Source organism: Muscardinus avellanarius, assembly GCF_963383645.1.
Source record: "Muscardinus avellanarius genome assembly, chromosome: 16".
Taxonomy (NCBI): Eukaryota; Metazoa; Chordata; class Mammalia; order Rodentia; family Gliridae; genus Muscardinus; species Muscardinus avellanarius.
The window spans coordinates 6,735,470-6,756,711 of record NC_137802.1 but is presented as its reverse complement, the minus strand read 5'-3'; the positions used below and the strand labels follow the sequence as shown (position 1 = coordinate 6,756,711).

Here is a 21,242-nt window from a genome sequence, read left to right as displayed (position 1 = left end):
ACAATCCCAGAGCTCAAGTGTTTCTGTGTCTAAGGAAGTGGGCCAAGCTAAGTCTTCAGCATGATCCGAAGTCCTGACGCAAAGCGACGCTCTGTCCTGCCAGGGGCTCCTGCCCTCGGCACCCACGGGGAGAACCAGGGGTCCGCTGAAACACAGCAGAAAGAAATCCCAACACAGGCCACGGTGCGGATGGGCCTGGAGGACACAACGCCACGCGAAGTGAGCGGGGACAGAATGACACACTGTCATCTCGTCACACAGCTAAGCATCTCTAATGTGAAAACCCCAAATCCCAAGTCATTCAGACCCTGAAACTGAGCCCTGAAATGGTGCCGTGAGTGGAAAACCCCATGCCTGACCGCAGCGGACACAGCAGCCAAAATGCAGGCACGCTTACGATAGCCACGGCCTTCTCTGCAAGCTGCTTTGAAGGCATATATGAAACAGTGAATTCTGTACTTCCGCTTGGGTCCCATTCCTGAGATAGCTCCTCGTGTACACAAAAATATTCCCTAAACCCAAACAAACCAAACTTCAAAACACTTCCTATGCCAAGGGGTTTTTTGTGTATTTTGTCGTTGTTGTTGTTGTGCTGGTGGTGGTGGTGCTGAGGACTGGATTCAGGGGCATTCTATCTTCTGAGCTACACCCCCAGCCCTATTTTATGTTTTACTTTGAAACAGAGTCTCACTAAGCTGCAAACAGCTTCACTAAGTTGCTGAGGCTGGCTTTAAATCCTGCGATCCTCCTGTCTTAGCCTCCCAAGTGCGGGGATTACAAGTGTGCGCCACCCTGCCCGGCTAAGGCAAGCGATTCTGATAAGGATACTCAATCTGTTGTATGAAGTTCTTACAGGAGTCAAACTCAGAGACAGAAAGTAGACCGGTGGCCAGGCACAGTGGTGCACACCCACTGCTGTATCCCACCCACTCGGGAGAGTGATGCAGGAGGATCACAGGTTCAAGCCTGCCTGGCAACTCATCGAAGCCCTGTCTCAAGATAAGAAAAAGAAGGGGAGGGGATGATGAGTCAGTGTTTAATGGGGACGGAGTTTCAGTCTGGAAAGATGGAAGAGCTCTGGGGTGGGACAGTAGCAAAAGCCACACACGCAACAGCTAGCATACTCAATGCCACTGAACTAAGATGGGAAATGTGCTACTATGTGTAACTATCACAATCAAAACGAAGGCACATCATCAGATCATCTTTTGCCTCGCTTAAGGAAGAAGCAAAGGAAGGGCCCCCAGGGCACCACTCGGCCTCCCATCAGACCCTGGAGCTCCAGGGCAGCCCCCACAGGGAAGGGCGGCAGAGGCCGCCCAGAGCTCGCTCCTGAGAAGCTGAGGCCCGGCCAGACTTCTCAGGCTGCTACTTGTCTGTGCGGCTGTTCTGAGCCCACCTCACCTCCACTGCATTTGGGAAGTTTCCTTTCCTTTTTTGGGAAATCTGACTCTCCTCCACACCCACCAGCCACAGGGCACGTGGGTGTATCGAGAAAGAGATTTCCCTAAAAAGGAAGAGATTCCCAAAAGTGAGTTCCATCTCAGAGCTGCCCAGAAAGGCAGCTGCGGTCAGGCCCTGGGGCAGGGTGGGCCTGGTGGCCCCTGCCCGGCAGAGGTGTCAAAGCAGAGGGCTTCCCTAAGCAGCCACAGCTGGACACTTCCTCCTGCACACTGTGACCCCCTCCCCGCCTCTCCCAGGCCCTACCTACCCGGCAGACTGGAGAAACCTCGCCCCTTGCCGTTCTTCTTTGGAACCAGGGATTGTACCCAGAGGCATTCTACACTCTCAGCCCCTTTTTTATTTTTTTATTACCTTATTTTGAAAGAGGGCCCCCCTAAGTTGCTGAGAGTCTTGTCGAGTTGCTGAGCCTGACCTCGACCCTGCCGCTGTCTTGTCTCAACCTCTGAAGTGCACCTGCCCGCTCTCTCCGTCTCATGGAGTAGCTCGCGAGGCTCATCACATCCCGACTCTCACTCCAGGACCACTCTGCTCATCTGCTCTCTTGTTTTTGTGGTGTTGGGGGTGGAACCCAGGGGCATTCTACCTCTGAGCGACATCCCTAGCCCTACTTCATTTTCTGTTTTTGAAACAGGTTCCGGGTAAGTTGCTGAGGCTTCTCTATGTTGCTGAGGCTGGCCTTGAATCTGCAATCCTCCTGTCTCAGCCCCCCAAGTACTGGGATTACAGGCATGTGCCACCATGCCCAGCTCCATCTTCTCTCTTTTCCTGCCCCCCCACCACCCCCTTCCCAGGCTGGGAGCAGAAATTCTGCAGCAATGTATCACAAAGCTGGTGAGCTCAACTCCACAAATATTTACCAGGCCTGGTACACCCAAGCCCCATGCCAGACAATGAGGAGAGATACCAAGAATTATCAGGGGTGCAACAATGGGAAAAGTCACAGTCTAGTTAGCAAGATAAAATTTAAACAAATGAAAACAAATAGTAATATTGTGTAAAAAGTCAAATAACAATTCCAAACAGATTGCTATTGTTAAGAGAACAGACCAGCCATAAATTGTTATACTTTAATAGTGCAGTAAAAATAAGCTGGGGAAGGTAGGGGCCCCCAGTCAGGTCTGGAGCTGAGCCCAGAAGGACAGGGGACCAAGGCTACACAGAGCTGCTACTTTTGGAGCAACACATCCAGAAGGAATCCTTCACAGGCCACAGGAAGCACTAGATATATGCTCCCTGAAGAAGAAAGACAGAGGCAGCTCTGTGAGCCCTGGGGCACACATGCAGGGAGCCTCGGAGAAACCCCTCCATCCCATTCCACAACTGTCACTTCTGCTCAGCCAGCGGGCCAACGCCACCCGCCACGCCCGACTCAAGGACATGTGACTGATGAGGCCTGTACTGTTGAAAAGAGCTAATAGCAAATCAAACTTGTGCTTTAGATTTTTTTAAAATAAGTTAAAATTTGCCAGTATGGTAGCACATGCTGGTGATCCCAGTACTTGGGAGGCTGAGAAATGAGGGTGATCACAGGTTTGAGACCAGCTTCCCCAGTTTATAAATAAAAAATAAAGTAGGCTGGGCATGGTGGCGCACGCTTGTAATCCCAGCGCTTGGGAGGCTGAGACAGGAGGATCACACAGGTTCAAAGCCAGCCTCAGCTACTTAGTGAGGCTCTCAGCAACTTAGTGAGACCCTGTTTCCAAAAAAAAGTATTAAAAAGGTCTGGGAGTATAGCCTGGAGGTAGAAAAGCCCCTGGGTTCCACCCTAGTACCACAAAAATACATACATACATACATACATACATACATACATACAGTAGGGCCGGGGGTGTAGATTAGAGGTAGAATGCCCCCTGGATTCAATCCCCAGTACTATACACACAAAAATTAATTAGCTGATTGATTAACTAGTTAATTAAAACTTAAGTAAGCCACTGACCAAATCACTAGGGTTTCTCAGCCTGGGTATTGTTGACATCTTGGGCTATCTGTCCTAGGTGTCAGTGAATGTCGTAGCATCCCTTTACCCCCTACACACCAGTGGCATCCCTGTTCCATCGAGGACAGTCAGAGATGACTCTGGACACTGCTAAGGACCACGCTCATCCAGATACACGCAGTGATGGCTTCCGGGGTTGGCAGCTGGCCCACAGATCATGCCGGCAAAGACCTCCTGCTCCAGGTTTCGGCCCCACTGGCCTGGGCAGGGCTACAGTTGCAGCTGAGGGAAGGCGGCCCGCTGGGTTGGAGCATCTGGGCTATGAACTATCTGTCCTAGGGAGGGGCCATGAAGGACAAACCCTGGGCAAAGGAGAGACCCTCCAGCTCCTGCAAGTGGAACCTGTTCCAAAAGGGCAAAGCCTTATAAAAGCTGAGATGGGGTGTGTGTGTGTGTGAGTGAGTGAGTGAGTGTGTGTGTGTGTGTGTGTGTGTGTGTCAGAGATATTATGTGTGTGTGTATCAGAGATATTGTGTGTGTGTGTGTGTGTGTGTGTGTGTGTGTGTGTGTGTATCAAAGATATTCTACCTCCGAGCTACTACATCCAGCCCTATTTTTATGTTTTATTTTGAAACAGTCTCACTAAGTTGTAGAGGGCCTCACAAGGTTGTTGAGGCTGGTTGAGAATCTGCGATCCTCCCCGCCTCAGCCTCCCAAGTACTGGGATTACAAGTTTATGGCACCATGCCTGGCTCTGAGGTAAATGTATGTGTAGGTGTGTGCGCGCACTTTTTTTTTTTAGTAGTACTAGGAATGGAACCCAGGGGCAATCTACCTGCGAGCTACACCCCCAGCCCTATTCTTTATTTTTTATTCTGAAATGGTCTCACTCAGTAGCTGAGGCTGGCTCTGAACCTGTGATCCTCCTGACTCAACCTCCTCCCAAGTACTGAGATGACAAATGTCCACCACCACACCCGCACTCTACCTCCAAACTACACCCCAGCCCTATTTTTTATTCTTTATTTTGAAACAGGGTCTTGCTAAGTTGCAAAGGGCCTCACTAAATAGCTGAGGATGGCCACAAACCCGATCTTCCTGTGTCAGCCTCCCAAGCACTGGGATCACAAGCGTGCGCCATCACGCTTGGCTCACCACTGTTCTTTTTTACACATAGAAATAATGTTACTTTGCCAGGCATGGTGGCGCACGCTTATAATCCCCGCGCTTGGGAGGCAGAGACAGGAGGATCGCACAGGTTCGAAGCCAGCCATGCTAGCGTTAAGAGACCCTGTTTCAAAAATATAAAAAAATATAGGTCTGGGAGTGTAGCCCGGATGTAGAAGGGCTTCCAGGAACCCCAGTACCACCAAAAAAAAAAAAAAAAAAAAAAAAGAAAGAAAGAAAGAAAGAAAGAAAGAAATAACCAGGAACCCCAGTACCACCAAAAAAAAAAAAAAAAAAAAAGAAACAAAGAAAGAAATAATGTCACTTTGCTCCAGAGGTGCATGCACATCACCCGCAGTCTGCACAGAAGGGCACTCAGCCCCAAGGTCACTCTCCAGAAAGCAGCCCCTACATAAAAACTTTCAGCTCCGGGCTCCGGGCATCACCCCAGCTCTCTCTTCAGTCCTAGACTTCCCTAGGGCTTCCTCCTCGCATCCTGGCGCAGGGCCACCCCCGCCCGGCACCACATGACACCCTACCCACCCCACATCCAGGTTGCTGGGAGACCACAGCAGGCTGGCAGCGCCGGCGCTCCGGGCTCGGTGGCCTCAATACTGAGGAGTCTCTCTAGGGATACAGCACGTGCTCTGGCGCTGACACAGAGGCAGCCCAGAGCCGCCCTCTCTGTGCTTGTGCACTGGAGCCAGAGGGAAGAATTGACTTCACTGGACTTCACAGTTGGTCCTAAAGAAAGATTTCCTGACCATAATAATCAGTTACTAAGGCAAGTCAAGGGAGCTGTTTCTCAGGATGGTTCCTGGCCTAGCCCAACTGGAATGTAGTGAGTAACCTTCAGAGGTGCCTTCTACCCCGGCAGTCAGCGGCAGGCCCTCAGAGCGGGCAGCCAGCATAGAGAGGACAAGGGGAAACTCAAAGCGCGTGGGAGCCTAGCACCGCCCTGCATGACCACAGGCCAGGAGGCCACCCACGGCAGAGTAGGGTCGTCCTACAGGCCTACAAATCATCCCCGCCCCAAGGAGAGGAGTATCCCTGCTCCTGCCTCTGGCCAGGTCTCACCAGCCCGCTCACTTTCAGCGACACCAGATACAGATGGTCTGTGGCAAACCCTGTGCTCACCAGAAGGAAGGAGGAGGAGAAAAATTCCCTTTGGGAAGCAACCGATGAGGTGACAGTCAATACAGAACTATAACTGAATGAGAGGTTTGAGTGGCATGCCCACCAATGGTCGCAGGAACAAAGGGCGAGAAAGTCCGATGTCATAAAGATTAGGATACATGTGCAACAGACTGCATCTGGCTTCCGCATGTGCGCTAGTGACCACCCCAAAACCTGTGTTCCCGCACTCTGGAAGGTCTTTGGGGCACAAAGCCATCTCCAGAAACCTCCTAGGGCTGGTGCAAAGAAACAACCTCTGCATGGGACAGTGGGGCTTAACCTATTTTAAAATGACAAGAGATGGCATGGGTAGAAAAACAAAAGCCAGAGCATGCCACCTGGTCAGGGTAGTGGTTTGGCCTCTGGAGGAAGAGCAGCAAACACCCCCCCAGCCAAGAAACAGGTGGGAACCTGGTGGTAGCAGAGCAGGAAGGAGCAGGTACGGCTCTGGGTCAGTGACAGAGCAACAGTGACCCCAGGTCCAGGAGGTCCGATGTCAGCTAAAAATGTCTGCTCCGAGAGTGAATGGGAAGAGCAAGCCAGCACAGTCAGGAGCTCCGAGGCAGCCCTGGGATGACAGCAAGTGCACGCGCCTGTCCTGCCGCCAGTGAGAGTCTGCTGAGACCCAGGACTTTGCTCCCATTCTCCCCAATGCCAAGTCCACACTCCTATCAGCCCTGAACAAAAGTGACTTCCTCCCCCACTACTGCCTCTCACCCCCCACCACTGAAGCAGACACCTCGAACCCAAGGTCTAGGTTTACAGGGCCCCCTCCGCGGGCTGCCACAAGTCCTTCGAACACCCCCCAGCCTACCATGCAGAAGCTGGAGCAGGGTCACACTCACACCCTGAAACCACAGTGGAGGGCCCAGTGAAGGCCCAGGACAGGGAGGGGGCAGGCAGATACTCACCATCTCATCCAGGGCGTAGCGCAGGAGGCCGTGTTCATAGAGGATGAAGAACCGCCGCTGCCATTTCTGCAATGGAGCAGAGTCAGTGGTTAGGGGTCCTGGCTGAGACGGTGTCTGACATACCCACAGACAAGAAACACTAGTTCTGTGGCTCCCGTTACTGGGGCAGATGGCAGAAAGAGAAGGACCCAAGGTGTAAACCTGGTGATCCATTACACACAGGCCAGGAAAGGGGCCTGAGTCACGAGTGGCTGGAGGACCCAGCGTTCCTGGGGCTTGTCACCTTTCCACATTCCTTACGGCACTGGCACAGACTGGCAGCTGAGGTGTGCCAAGACTTACTGATGGGTGATCTGACATGACCAGAAAGGCCTGCAGTTGCCAAAGCACTGATTCACCACCTCTTGAGAAACCCCGGGAAACTGCTGGAAGAGGGCTCGTTCTGACATCCACCGAGACAGGAAGAAGACAGCCAGGCTCCAGAGCCAGGGATGGAATGAGCTAACAGAAATCAAAAGGGGGAGCAGCCAGACTGTGAACAATCCCCACCCAGGGAGCAGTTGCTGAAGGCCAGGCCACGTGGGTGCTGCTGAAGGCTGCAATGAGGAGTACCCAAGAACAGGCAGCTCATCTCCATGGAGGAGAGCTTTGTCCCCAACGTGAGGCTGTCAGCCTAAATCCTGAGCAACAGGCAGACCTCTAGAACCCCAAGCTCCTCAGGAGAGTCCAGGACCTATTCTCAACATTTCAGAAAGCCCAGCTACGTATGTCCAGATCTTTACTGTCTTTACTGGCAGAAAGGCCATAGAACTAACTACAATGTTAGTTCTCTGGGACCAGAATTTTTTTTTTTTTTTTTTTGGTGGTGGTACTGGGGGTGGAACCCAAAAGGGGCTTTTCTACCTTCGGGCTATCCTCACAGACCTATTTTATACTTTATTTGGAACAGGGTTTCACTAAGTTGCTGGGGCTAGCTTCGAACCTGTGCAAACCTCCTGTCTCAGCCTCCCAAGCACTGGGATTACAAGTGTACCACCACACCCAGCATGGGACCAGAAATTCTAATAGCAATAATGATATTTATTTTTCCCTTCAGAACCTGGAAATGGCGTGCATGCATGCATGAATTTCTGGGGACTGAACCCAGGGGCATTCTACTGGGCTATACCCCCAGCCCTGTTTTATCTTTTACTTGGACACAGGTCTCGCTAAGTTAATGAGAGCCTCACTAAATTGCTGAGGCGGGCTTCAAACCTGCAATCCTCCTGTCTCAGCCTCCCAAGTACTAAGTAATCTTAGTACTTGGGAGGCTGAGACAGGTGTGCACCACCACACCCAACCTTGAAAATGACAATTCTTGTTTGTTGTTGTTTTGTGTTGTGTTACTGGGAACTGAACCCAGGTATGTTCTACCTCTGAACTATACCTTCAGCCCCATTTTTTAATTTTGAAACAGGGTCTCACTAAGTTGCAGATGTAGAAATAGCACTTCTTTACAACCTTTCAGAGGCCTGGGCAGGGACCTGCTCCCTGGAAGCAGCAGCATGCCTGAACCCGTCACTCCTGAACCCTCCCATCGAGTGGCAGGACAGGGACTCCAGGACCTGTGTTAGGGACTGCTTCCTGAGTGCATGTTCTGGGAGACTGCCTGGACATGTTTCCCAGAAATATTTCCAAGACTACTTAGTTATTATCTCTGAAATCAAAACCCACTCTAGAAGGACACCAAGGACCAGAGACACATGCAAGGTCTGTAGAGCCAGGATACGCAAACCAAGGTCCCTGCAGGGGTAAGGAGCAGAGACCAAGAGGAAGGAAGAGGGGAGTTCCAGGGACGCAGGGGACCGAAGGGCACAGAGCGGGAGCAATTCCCACCCGGAAGAGAGCCTGCATAAGAGGAAGAATAACATTTTATGTATTTATTTTTTGTTTGTGGAACTGGGGATTGAAGCCAGGGTCATTCTACCTCCAAACTACATCCAAGCCCAATTTTTATTTCTTATTTGGAAACAGAATCTCGCTAGGTTGATGAGAGTCTCACTACTGGCTGAGGCTGTCCTCCAACCTGCAATCCTCCTGTCTCAGCCTCCCAAGTACTGGGATTATAGGTGTACACAACCACAGCCAGCCAGGAACAGTGTTTTAACTGAAGCCAATCCCAGCAGGCTTCCTGGCAGAGAACAAGCCTCCAGTCAGGATGGTGCTGGCTCAGTTGCCTGCTGCTCTTGGAGGCCCACCCCAGCTGACGCCCAGGAGACGGGGTGATGCACCATAAACGGAGATGTGAGCATGGGCCTGCAGGGCCTGGCCTCACACACTCCTGCTGAGCCTGGACCTAAGGGAACTACAGAGAGCTACGGCCCAAGGGCTCCAAAGCCACAGCACAGTGCCAACTGCTTGTGGCCTCTTCCAATTAACCATCTTGAGAGTCATCCCACTGGCCACAGAGGTGACATCCATGTGAGCCTGTCCGTTCTGAAGGGAGGCTGCTGTGTAAGTAAACACATAGGACTCTGTGAGCCCAAGAGTTTGCACCTGGGCTCCTGGTGGCCCTGCCATCCCGGGCTCCGCTGCTCTTCTCCCATCTCCTTCCTCCATTCTCCCAGCATGCCCCCAGCACCCTTCTCCACCTGGTCCCTCCCCGCCAGAGGGTCCACTGGGGCCTTACCCGGGACCGGTGCACTGGGTTGTCAAAGTCCGTCCCATCTGGAGCCAGGAGCAGCCAGCCCCCATAAATAGGTTTTGCCTAGAAGAGAAAAAGAGAGGACAGATCAGCAGCGGCTTTTACCAGAGCAGGAGAGAATGGGTCAAGCAGATAAGCAGGAAGCCTCTCTGACGCAGCCAGCACCAAGCCCCGCTGCCCAGCTGCAGGCCAAGCGTCCAAGGCAGATGTCGAGAGGAAGATGCTGGGCCAGCCAGGCGTGGTGATGCACACTTGTGATTCTACTACTTGGGAGGCTGAGACAGGAAGATCACAGATTCAAGGCTGGCCTCAGCAATTTAGCAAGACTCTGTTTCAAAATAAAAAAATAAAAGCTGGATATGGTGACATGCGCTTGTAATCCCAGCATTTGGGAGGCTGAGACCAGAAGATCGCAGTTCGCGGACAGCCTCAGCTACTTAGTGAGGCCCTCTGAAACTCAGTGAGACCCAGTTTCAAAATAAAGAATTAAAAACTAGGGCAGGGGATGTAGCTTAGAGGTCAAATGCCCTTGGGTTCCATCCCCAGACCCACAAAATACATTATATATATACATACATACATACATACATACATACATACATACATAATAAGGCCGGGCATGGTGGCGCATGCTTTTAGTCCCAGTACTTGGAAGGCTGAGAAAGGAGGATCACAGGTTCATGACCAGATTCTACAACCTCAATAGGCCCTCTGCAACTTAGTGAGACCCGGTTTCGAAATAAAAAATAGCTGGGCGTGGTGGCTCACACTTGTAATCCCCGCGCTTGGGAGGCAGAGACAGGAGGATAGCGCAGGTTTGAAGCCAGCCACGCTGGCTTAAGAGACCCTGTTTCCAAATTTTAAAAAAGTATAAAATAGGTCTGGGAGTGTAGCCCAGAGGTAGAAGGGTTTCCAGAAACCCCTGTACCACCAAAAAAGTAAAAAATAAAATAAAAAATAAAACAGGGCTGAGAGCACAGCTCAGAAGTAGAATGTCCCTGAGTTCAATCCTCAGTATCAAAACAGTAAAATAAAATAAACAAAATAAAATACAGCCCAGTATAGTTCAGAAGTAAAATACACCAGGGTACTATCCCCAATACCATTTTTAAAAAAAAAAGCCAGCCAGGTGTGGTGGCACATGCGTATGATCCCAGTACTTGGAAGACTGAGACAGGAGGATTTTAGGCTCATGGCCCTCCACAACCTGGTGAGACCCTATTTCAAAATAAAGAATAAAAATAGGGCTGGGGTGGTGGCGCACACTGATTGCACAGTTTCGAAGCCAGCCTCAGCTTCTTAGTGAGACCCTGTTTCCAAATAAAATATAAAATAGGTCTAGGAGAATAGCCTGGAGGTAGAAACCCCTGGGTTCCACCCCCAGTACCACCAAAAAAAAAAAAAAAAAAAAAAAATAGGGCTGGGGCATAACTTGGAGGTAGAATGTCCCTGGGTTCAACCCCCAGTTCCACAAAAGAAAAAGAAAAAGAAAAGAAAATTAGGATGGGAGTACAGAATGCCCCTAGCTGAGTTTGATCCCTAATACCTCCCCCCAAAAGAAAAGCCAGGCAGTGGCACTATACTCCAATCCTAGTACTTGGGAGGCTGAGACAGGAGGACTGTGCAGGTTCAAAGCCAGCCTCAGCTACTTAGTGAGGCTCTCAGCGACTTAGTGTGACCCTGTTTCCAAATAAAATATAAAATAGGTCTGGGAGTATAGCCCAGAGGTAAAAGGCCCCTGGGTTCCATTCCCCGCACCACAAAAAATAAAAGTAAATTAAATTTTAATAAACAGCAGCTGGGACCTGGCAGTGGCGCACACCTTTAATCCCAGAACTTGGGAAGCTACGACAGGAGAAGCACACGAGAGGCCACCCTCAGCAACTTAGTGAGACCCTGTATCAAAACCAAAAATAGTGCCAGGCGTGGTGGCGCACGCTTGTAATCCCAGCACTTGGGAGGCTGAGACAGGAGGATCGCACGGGTTCTAAGCCAGCCTCAGCTACTTAGTAAGGCTCTCAGCAACTTAGTGAGACCCTGTTTCCAAATAAAATAGAAAAAAGGCCTGGGAGTATAGCCCGGAGGTAGAAAGCCTCTGGGTTCCACCCCCAGTACCACCAAAAAAAAAAAAAAAAACAAAGCCCAGTGTGGTGGCGCAAGCCTGTAATCTCAGTACTTGGAAGGCTGAGGCAGAAGGATTACAAGTTCGAGGACAGTCTCAGCAAGTAGTGAGACTCATCAACATAGTAAAACCCTGTTTCCAAATACAAAAATAAAGAAACAGGCTAGAGATAGTCTGTCTCTGGGTTCCATCCCCAGTACAAAAAAAAAAAAAAAGGAGGAAAGAAATAAAAAGAGCTGTGGTGTGTCTTGGACGTAGAACATTCCTGTGTTCCATTCTACGACCCCCACCACACACACACAAAGTAAGATGCTGGGGCTCTGCAACATCCCAGTGGAGTGGGGAACGCTGTGACTGGGGGGGGGAGTACTGGGGATGGAACCCAGGAGCATTCTACCTCCAAGCTACACCCCCAGCTCTCTCTATATATTTTTTTGAAACCAGGTCTCACTGAGTTGCAAAGGGCCTCACTAAGTGGCCGAGGCTGTCCTTGAACTACAATCCTCTGGTCTCAGCCTCCCAAATGCTGGGATTACAAGTATGTGCCACCACAGGCGGCTCCCTACAGAAGTTTAAAAACCCTGGGTGCACAGGGATTCTAAAGACACAGGCTTCCTCCCTCACTGTCCTCAACACACCAACACTGGAGGAGAAAATGGCATTTTATTCAATATATATGTGCAGACCAGCAAATGCCAGGCAGAGGAGAGGAAGCAAGAAAGACACAGCCTAAAGGCCTGAGATATGAGGCCTGGGAAGACTGTCAGTGTTCAGAGATCAAAGCCCACACCCTGGCCAGACTCCCACCTGAGTGCTAAGAGTCCTCTGATAAGATAATCAAGTAAAAGCCAACACTGGAAGGTAAAATGGTACAGCCATTTTGGAAAACAGCCTGGCGGCCACAAAAAGTAAACATAGAGTTACAATGGGCCCCAGCAGTCCAACTGCTGGGTATGCACATCAGGAAAACTGCAAAAGGTTCTCAAAGAAAAACCTATACCCACACGTCCATAGGAGCATTATTCACAATCGCCAAGGCCTGGTAACAGTGCAAATGTCTATTAAAAGATGGACACGGTTGGGTCTGCCCACAGAATTGAACATTATTTAGCTGTAAAAAGAAAAGCGGTACCGATTCACGCTGTAACAAGCATGAATCTCAAACACCGCAGTAACTAAAAGAAGCCAGATACAAAGACCCCCACTGCCTGTAGAACTCCACTTCCACGAAATATCAAGAATTGTGTCCCTAATGGCACAGGGTTATATGGCGGTGATGAAAACCTTCTGGACCACGTGTGGCCACAGCTGCAGAGCACTGTGAACGTGCTAAAAGCCATGGCACCAGACAGTATCAAAGGGTGAATTTTATGGTATGTGAGTTATATCTCAATAAAAATGGTACAGGGGAAAAATCAGTGGGGACGGTGTCTGGCCTATGCTATCTCAATAAATGTCAGGCCTTGTTACATTTTTACCGCCCACAGAGTCCCCCACTCCAAAGACCCTGGCAGTGAGCACTCCAACGGCGTCATGACAGAGATACTCTGGCCCCAGCAGCCCCCCAGCCACACCTGCTGCGAGGAGGGCTTGAAGGCCCGGTCAGGCCAGTGCACCCACCACCCTGAGTGCGGCTCTCACAAAGGTCTCTGGCTAAGCCTTGGAGAGGGGTCTTCTTAGCACTCTTTGGGGCTCTGCCATATCACCTCTGGTTGCTGTGGAGTCTAATTTGTGACTGAGAGAAGGCAGGTTGCTGGCTGAGGTCACACAGCCTCCAGGCGGTGCCGGGGGTCCTCTTTCCCGGCTTCTTTCTGCAGAGTCCTCGAGGCCCCAGGAGCACTGACTTTTCCTGTGAGCTGTGGGTAAGGGACAGTGGGCCTGGGTAGGGTGGCTGCAGGAAGAACAAGACACTGGCTTTGATGAAACATGGGAGTCAGTGCTGGCAGAGGACCCAGAGACAGACATGGCCAGGCAAGACGAGGGGCCATGGAAGGAAACCAGCCCTGGGAAGGCAGGAGCCAGGAGTAGCAGGTATGTTTGCTTCGAGAACACTGATGGTACCCAACCAGGCCCCAGTGGACTCCCGCCATGTTGCTCCAGGTGCGCGCCCTAAGTGGACCCCATGGAGGCCCGCCCATGGCATGCGAGTCAGAGCGAGGCCAACGGTTGGTTCCCTACATGCCCCAGGCCTGGAAGCCACACCACACAGCTGTCTCTCCATCGCTGCCTGGTTTACAATGTTCCATCTTCCTGGCCTCTGGCTTGGAATGACATTATATCATAAGCTACCTGGCCTTCCCCAAAAGGGCAGTGGGACCTAGAGGACTGGTGGTGCAAGTTTCCTCAGAACCGGGCTGCAGTCTTGACCCACTCCAAATCTACACTGGCATTATTATGCACTCAGTAAACACCTGCCAGGCCTACTGTGCGCACGGCCACAAGTGCTGCCAACCAGTGGCCCTGCCAGCACCTGCCTGGCTAGGCAGTCACAGGCCGAAGACTGATCCAGATCACAGTTCAGGGGTCCACTGCGAATCTAGAGGGACTGAAGCAGCAGTGGGTGACTGCCTGAGGCTGGGGAGAAGAGCACTTACAGAACCCCGGAGTATTCTATCTCTGAGCCACACCCCAACTCTTTTTTGTTAACAGGGTCTAAGTTGAGGCTGGTCTTGAATCTGTCATTCTCCTGTCTCAGCCTCTCAAATACTAGGATTACAGGCATGGGCCACCATGCACAGCTGGAGGGTTACTTTTAGGGATAATAAAATGCTCTAAAAGTAATTGTGTTGATGGCTATATCTCTCTGGGAATTTACTAAAAATCACTGAATTATACAGTTTTGAAATGTATCTTAATAAAGGTGTTTTAAATGCCATTTATCAATGCCTATGCCAAGCAGGCTGGCCCTGCCTTGTAGGCTCTGAGCCCTTTTCTCCGGCCTGAGAAGCCCAAGTTTTGTGGAAGGAGCCTGGAGGCTCTACTCAAGTTGTCAGTAAAAGACTCCCCTCAATCAAATCTACAAAGTTACATTCAAAGAGATGGGAACAAGTCGGACATGGTGGCCTATGCTTGTAATCCCAGGAGGTGGAAACCAGAGGATTGTGGTTTGTAGACAGCCTCAGTTTCTTAGCCAGGCCCTTCACAACTCAGTGAGACTCTTGTTTCAAAAAATAAAAAGACTAGGCTGGGCATGGTGTCGTACGCTTGTACTCCCAGCATTCGGGAGGCTGAGACCAGAGCATCAAGGTTCACAGACAGCCTCAGCTACTTAGTGAGGCCCTCTGCAACTCAGTGAGACCCTGTTTCAAAATAAAGAATAAAAAATAGGGCAGGGGGTGTAGCTCGGAGGTCAAATGCCCCTGAGTTCCATCCCCAAACCCGCAGAAATAAATAAAGTAAAAAATAAAATAAAAAGACTTAAAAAAAATAGGGTGGGGGTATAGCTCAGAGGTAGAATGGTCCCTGGGTTCCATCCCCAGTATTGCAAAAGAAAAAAGAAAAAAAAACCATAAAAACAAAGAGATGGGACAAGGATTACAAAGTCAGTGAGTCAATGGCCAGAACCACTGAGTGGGGCAGACAGGCGGAGGGGAGCAGGAGGCCCTGCAGGGCATGAGTGGGCTGACAGCTCAAGGGCTGTACAGCTGGACTCCACGCAGCTCCAGGCCCACCAGGAGAGACAGGGCCAGCAAGCCCATCCCCATGAAGGAGCAGAGAGGGCAGTAAGCAGCCCCCCCCCCCGCTGTCCCTATGGGGCTGCCATGTGACCTGCCCTCTACCTGACAATCCCTGACCCCCATTCCTCAAGGGGCCACCCTGGCCTCCCAGGTCAGCATCGAGTGACTCACTCTGTCATGACCACAATGACACTTTTCAGAATGTCACTCCATTACGTAACTGCACTGCTGTGATGTGCCTTTCCCTGCAAGCTGGCTGTTTCCGCCACCCTAAGGCAGGTCTGCAGAGGGAAGGGGAGGGAGACGAGCACCTGGCCTCCGGCTCTGTGCTCCCTTCTCCCTTCGCCTTGGAGAACCTGCAGTCCTAGCTGGGCCACTCTGAGAGGAAGCCTGCCCAGGTGAGCTGCCGCTCTCTCTCGCCAGCTGAAGATGCCACATCCTCCCACCAGCACAAAGGAGCCACTGCATCTGTAGGCCTAGAAGTTCCCACCAACAGCTCGGCTGGCTAGGGGAGCACGCTTTGCTGGGTTTACTGAGTTCTGGCTTGGTGTTCAGGAGAAGGTGGGAGAAGCAGGTGTCTGTGGCCAACACTGGAGTCTGAGCTGGCCACAAGGACCCACAGGATTCAGCCCTGCACCACAGGCACCTCTCCTACCAGGACCTCAGAGGAGGCACATGGCTCCAAAACCCCACAGAGAGGTCAGCAGGCCCCCGAACAATTTCCCTCCTGGCCACTTGCAGGAACCAGAGGCCATGCTTCGGGCTGGTCTTTGAAGGGCACTGCTGGCGGCCTAGGCACACTCTTCAGGCCAAAGCCCTTTCAAAAGGTTGACTTGAAACTTTTGCCTCTTGGAAGACAGAAGGGGCAAATTAATTCTCCCTATTCCTCCTGCTGAATACAACTAAAAGCCCCAGCATCATGAGCAAGATAAACACAGTAATGCCCTGAAAGGAGCAACACAAGGATCTCAGAACCCAAGGACATGCTGATTTTTCCTGGGGCTTTCTCTTCATCTCACTATCCCAGACTAGGGACTGGACAGGCCAGCAACCTGGAAAAGCCAATGGACACAGACCAAAAAAAGGCATTTATGAAAACCTTCCAGCTACTAGTGAAAGACTAAAAGATTTCCCTCTAAGATCGAGTCAAGACCTAGGCGATGAGCTGGGCGTGGTGGCACACGACTGTAATCCCAGTACAGGCTGAGAAAGGAGGATCACAGGTTTGAGACAGCCTCAGCCAGTAATGAGACTTTCATCAATCTAGAGAGACCCTGTTTCCAAATAAAAGTAAAATGGGCCTGGGGGTGTGGCTAAGAAGTAGAATGCCCCTGGGTTCAATCCCCAGGAAAACAACAACAAAAAGTACTAGGAACTAGGCAATGATGTTCATTCTCAATTCTCATTCAACAAAATGTGAGAATGTCTAGCCAGTGTAATAAGCCAAGAAAAAGAAATAAAAGACATACAGAAATAAGGTAGAAATTAAGTATTATATATGACATAGTTATCCAAGCAGAAAACCCCACAGAATCTCCAAAGAGCTCCTAGAACTAGTGAGTTCATAAGGTTAAGAGTTACAAAATTAGTATATGAAAATTATATTTCTAGTCACTAACAATGAACACATGAACATCACAATCAAAAGTACAAAGCCGCTGGTGGTGGTGGCGGCACACGCTTGTAAACCCAGCATTCAGGAGGCCGAGAATCACAGTTCACAGACAGCCTTAGCTAGTTAGTGAGGCCCTCTGCAACTCAGTGAGAGCCTGTTTCAAAATAAAGAATAAAAAATAGGGCAGGGGGTGTGGCTCGGAGGTCAAATGCCCCTGGGTTCCATCCCCAGACCTGCAAAAAAAAAAGTACAAAGCCACTTATAATGGAAAACCCTCAAAATAAAATGCTTAAATATAATCTAACAAAATATACACATGCTGAGCACTATACAATGCTGAAGAAAGAAATCAAAGACCTAAGTAAATGGAGAGACATGCTGTATTCACAGGCTTTAAGATTTTAAGGAGTCGGGCGTGGTGGCGCACCCTAGTAACCCCAGCATTCCGGAGGCTGAGACAGAAGGATCGCAGTTTACAGGCAGCCTCAGCTACTTAGTGAGGCCCTTTGCAACTCAATGAGACCTTGTTTGAAAAATAAAGATTAAAAAATGGGACTGGGTGTGTAACTCAGAGGTAGAATGCCTTTGTGTTCCATCTCTAGTACCACAAAAAAAAAAAAAAAAAAAAAAAAAAGATTCAAAGGTTGATTCTCCTCAAATTGATATACAGGTTTAGGGCAATTCTTACCCAAATTCCTGTGAGATTTTTCTTGTAGATAGGTGTTTTCTTAATTTATATGGAAAAAATTAACTAGGTTAATTTAAAAATAAAGTGGGAATCACCTATCTACCCAATCACAAGGCTTATATAACCACAATAACCAAGACTTTGTGGCATCAGTAGGTCAAACATGTTGATCAAGGCAGAGTGTGGTGGCGCACACTTGAAATCCCAGCGCTTGGGAGGCTGAGACAGGAGGATTGTGCAGGTTCGAAGCCAGCCTCAGCTACTTAGTGAGGCTCTCAGCAACTTAGTGAGACTCTGTTTCCAAATAAAATATTAAATAGTTCTGGGGGTATAGCCCAGAGATAGAAAGCCCCTGGGTTCTACCCTAGTACCACAAAAACAAACAAACAGATAGCATGATGATCAATGGGACAGAAGAGAGAACCCATAATATGACCAACTTAATTTTTCTTTTTTGCAGTACTGGGAATTGAACCCAGGATCATTCTGCCTCCGAGTTACACCCTCAGCCCTATTTTTTCTTTTTCTTTTTTCTTTTTTTACTCTTTATTTTGAAATAGGGTCTCACTAAGTTGCAGAGTGCCTCACTAAGTAACTGAGGCTGGCTGCAAACCTGCAATCCTTCTATCTCATCCTCCCAAGTACCACGATTATAACCATGTGCCACCATGCCTGGCTCCATCTTAAAGTGTGTGTGTGTGTGTGTTTGTTTGTTTGTTTTGTGGTACTGAGGATTGAACTCAGTAGCATTCTACCTCTGAGCTACAGCCCTATTTTTTAAATTATATTGAGACAGGATCTCACAAGTTGCAGAGGACCTCACTAAGTAGTTGAGGTTGAGGCTGGCTACAAACATGCGATCTTCCTGTCTCAGCCTCCCAAGTACTGGGATTACAAGCGTGCGCCACCACACCCGATTCCAACTTAATTTCTAACAAAGGTGCAGAAGCAATTTAATGCAGGAACACAGGTTTTCAACAAGGGGTACTGGAACAAATGTTTATCCACACAGTTTAAAATGAAAAAAAGTCTGCCAGCCACGGCGGCACATGCTTATAATCCCCACTCTTGGCAGGCTGAGACAGGAGGATTGCACAGGTTTGAAGCCAGCCTCAGCTACCTAGTGAGGCTCTCAGCAACTTAGTGAGATCCTGTTTCCAAATAAAATATAAAAAAGGTCTGGGAGTATAACCCGGAGGTAGAAAGCCTCTGGGTTCCACCCTCAGTACCACCAAAATAAATAAATAAAGTTTTGCTCTGCAAAATTAAGATTGAAAAAAGGCCACAGAGTACAATAAAATATAAAAGAACTAGATTCTAGAATATAAAGACCTCTCAAAACTCAATAGTAAAAATAATCCAATTAGAACCTGAGGAAGCCAGCTGTGGTGGTGGACACCTGTAATTCCAGTACTTCGGGGGCTGAGATAGGAGGATCTAGACTCAGCTACTTAGTGCGGCCCTCTGCAACTCAGTGAGACCCTGTTTCAAAATAAAGAATAAAAAATAGGGCTGGGGATGTAGCTCGAAGTTGTGTGATCCCACTTACAAAACATCCCTGAGATGTTTATTTACAGGAAGTGAGACGAGTTCTTGCAGCTGGGGAGAGGCAGGGATGGCATGGCGGGACTGGACGGGGCCCTGGGGCCCTGAGAGAGGAAGACCCTGTGCACTGAGTGCCAGTGTCCTGCTGTGATGTGCTCCTCTACACAGCAGGATGCTGTGATGGGGAAGCCCGGTGAAGGGTACAGGGATCACCGTGTCATCTCACAACTGCATGGAACTCTACAATGATCTCAACATTTTAAGTTTAATTTTTAAAAAAAAAAAGCCTCAAAACCCAAACCTGCTACCTCCCAAATGCACCCTGGGCCCCATCCACAAATGGGTGTGGAACACTGGAGGGGCTGGCACACCAAGCCTTCAGCAGGCAACACTGGCCTGCTGAGGCCCGCGCTGCATGGCATGTCCACAGGCCTTGCCAGTGGCTCCCCTGGGGGCCACGGCACAGGCACACACGTGCACATGCACATTTCAGGCCCACCTCCTGACGTGCACACAGCGAGGGTCCCTGCTACTCTCACAGGGACCTGAGTTGTGTCCTGGAGAGGTCAACCGTCTCCAAGGTGAAGAGGGTGGGGCAGAGGCAGAAGCCAACCTGCTGGCCTGCTTCACACAGGGCCACCAGGCTGCCACACAGACAATTCCCAGACACAAGAGGCCTCTGGACAGAGCCGCCCATCCCAATGGGCCTTGGCGTCCAGAACACAACACGGTGGACTGCACACACTCAGTTCTCAGTGCCACATGCCTGTCTGTGGCTCCGAGGGCAGGGAGGAGCACTGGTGATGGGATGTCTGATGGGGTGCCAACTGACCTCCCAGTCCCCTTGGGGAGCAGAGGTGTGGAGAGAGGCAAAGGACACCAAGAAGCAGCAAAGGGGGTAGGACCTGGAACCTTCCCCTCCCAGCTGCCGTCCTGCCAGCCTCTCTACAGGAGGGTGCCTCACCGCCCAAACCTCATCTCCCAACAAATGCTAACCCTGGGAAGCAGTGATTCGCTGTAAGCCCCGTGACAGTGCTGACCTGCAGGCAACCGCTGCTGGACCACGCGCTGGGTCCTCTGCTCCAGCACTCCCGCCCGCACTCAGGCCTCGGGTCTGAGCAGCAATTGTGTGCGGCTGGCCCCCAGCTTCCCTCCGAGACCCCTCTCCAGACCCACCCCTGCATGGACAAGACTCCAGCCCTCACCTAGCCAGGCACCCCCCACAGAGCTGGCCCCTGAATAAGTAAACAGAGGTAGTGACTCCAGGGAACCAAACTGCTGCCGGTCAGACTGGGAGTTGTGCTGAGAAGGCCTCCCCAGGACCTGGCCAGCCGCTGCATCTCCAAGCCACACGCAGGCTCCTGGGTCACCAGAGCGGTACTGGCTTAGCACCTAGTGTCAAGGGGAGCAGGCAGAGGCCCCGCCATACAGCTGGGCTGGGTTTCTACTCCATTCTCCCTCCTCCACACCTAGGCCCTGGCCAGGCCACCATGTGCCCGATGCCAACCAAGACTGCAGGTGATGTAGGGAAGGCGGCCATGCTCAGACACCAGGGTGTGGCTGGCAGCAACAAGGCCAGGGCAAGAAGCCCAAGGCTGAAGGAGGCCCTGAGAAGGTAACCCGGTGCCAACGCCCATCTGCAGCTCCCTCGCCTTCCACCTGCACCCTGGGAGAACCACCGTCGCAGCTGCTCTGAAGCTGAAGGTGTACACAGAACACCCACAGGCCCTCCCTGGAGGCCCAGTCTCAAGGAGGATACAGAAGTGTCTGCTTATAACATACATGCAGTAATGACTGGAGCTGCTAGTCTGGATTTAGAATGTTAGGGCCCAAGGGTGGGGCTACTGGGAGGAGGTGGCGCTATTAAGGGGGGTTCTGGTCACTGGGAGGAAGGGTTCTGGAAGGGGACTGTGGGACGCCCGCCTCCTCCTCACTCTCTTTTCCTTCCCACCATGAAGTAAGCAGTTTGGTTCGGTCATGCAATCCTATCCTGCCACAGGACAATGAGCTAAAGTAATGAGCTAAAGTCGCCTAAACTGAGCCAAAATAAACCTTGTGTCTGTGGGGACTAGGACTAGAAGCCAGGGGCCTAGTACCTCCGGACTACACCCCCAGCCTAATTTTATTTTTTATTTGGAAACAGGGTCTCACTAAGTTGCTGAGCCTAAGTAGCTGAGGCTGCTGGGAAGCTGCAATCCTCCTGTCTCAGCCTCCCAAGTACTGGCATTTCAAGCATATGCCACCACACCCAGCTA

The 21,242-nt window shown here is 50.6% G+C and overlaps 1 protein-coding gene across 3 annotated transcripts in view; it reads right to left on the bottom strand.

Moving 5' to 3' along the window:
* Positions 1-21,242, bottom strand: part of MPRIP (myosin phosphatase Rho interacting protein) — a gene marked incomplete at both ends in the record, with an annotated part of 153,176 nt that overhangs the window by 93,032 nt on the left and 38,902 nt on the right. For all 3 annotated transcript variants that reach the window (XM_080712475.1, XM_080712476.1, XM_080712477.1), the window contains 2 exons: positions 6,658-6,723; positions 9,326-9,403. In XM_080712475.1, coding sequence (XP_080568601.1) covers positions 6,658-6,723; positions 9,326-9,403 — 144 coding nt within the window. The remainder of the gene's footprint in view (positions 1-6,657; positions 6,724-9,325; positions 9,404-21,242) is intronic.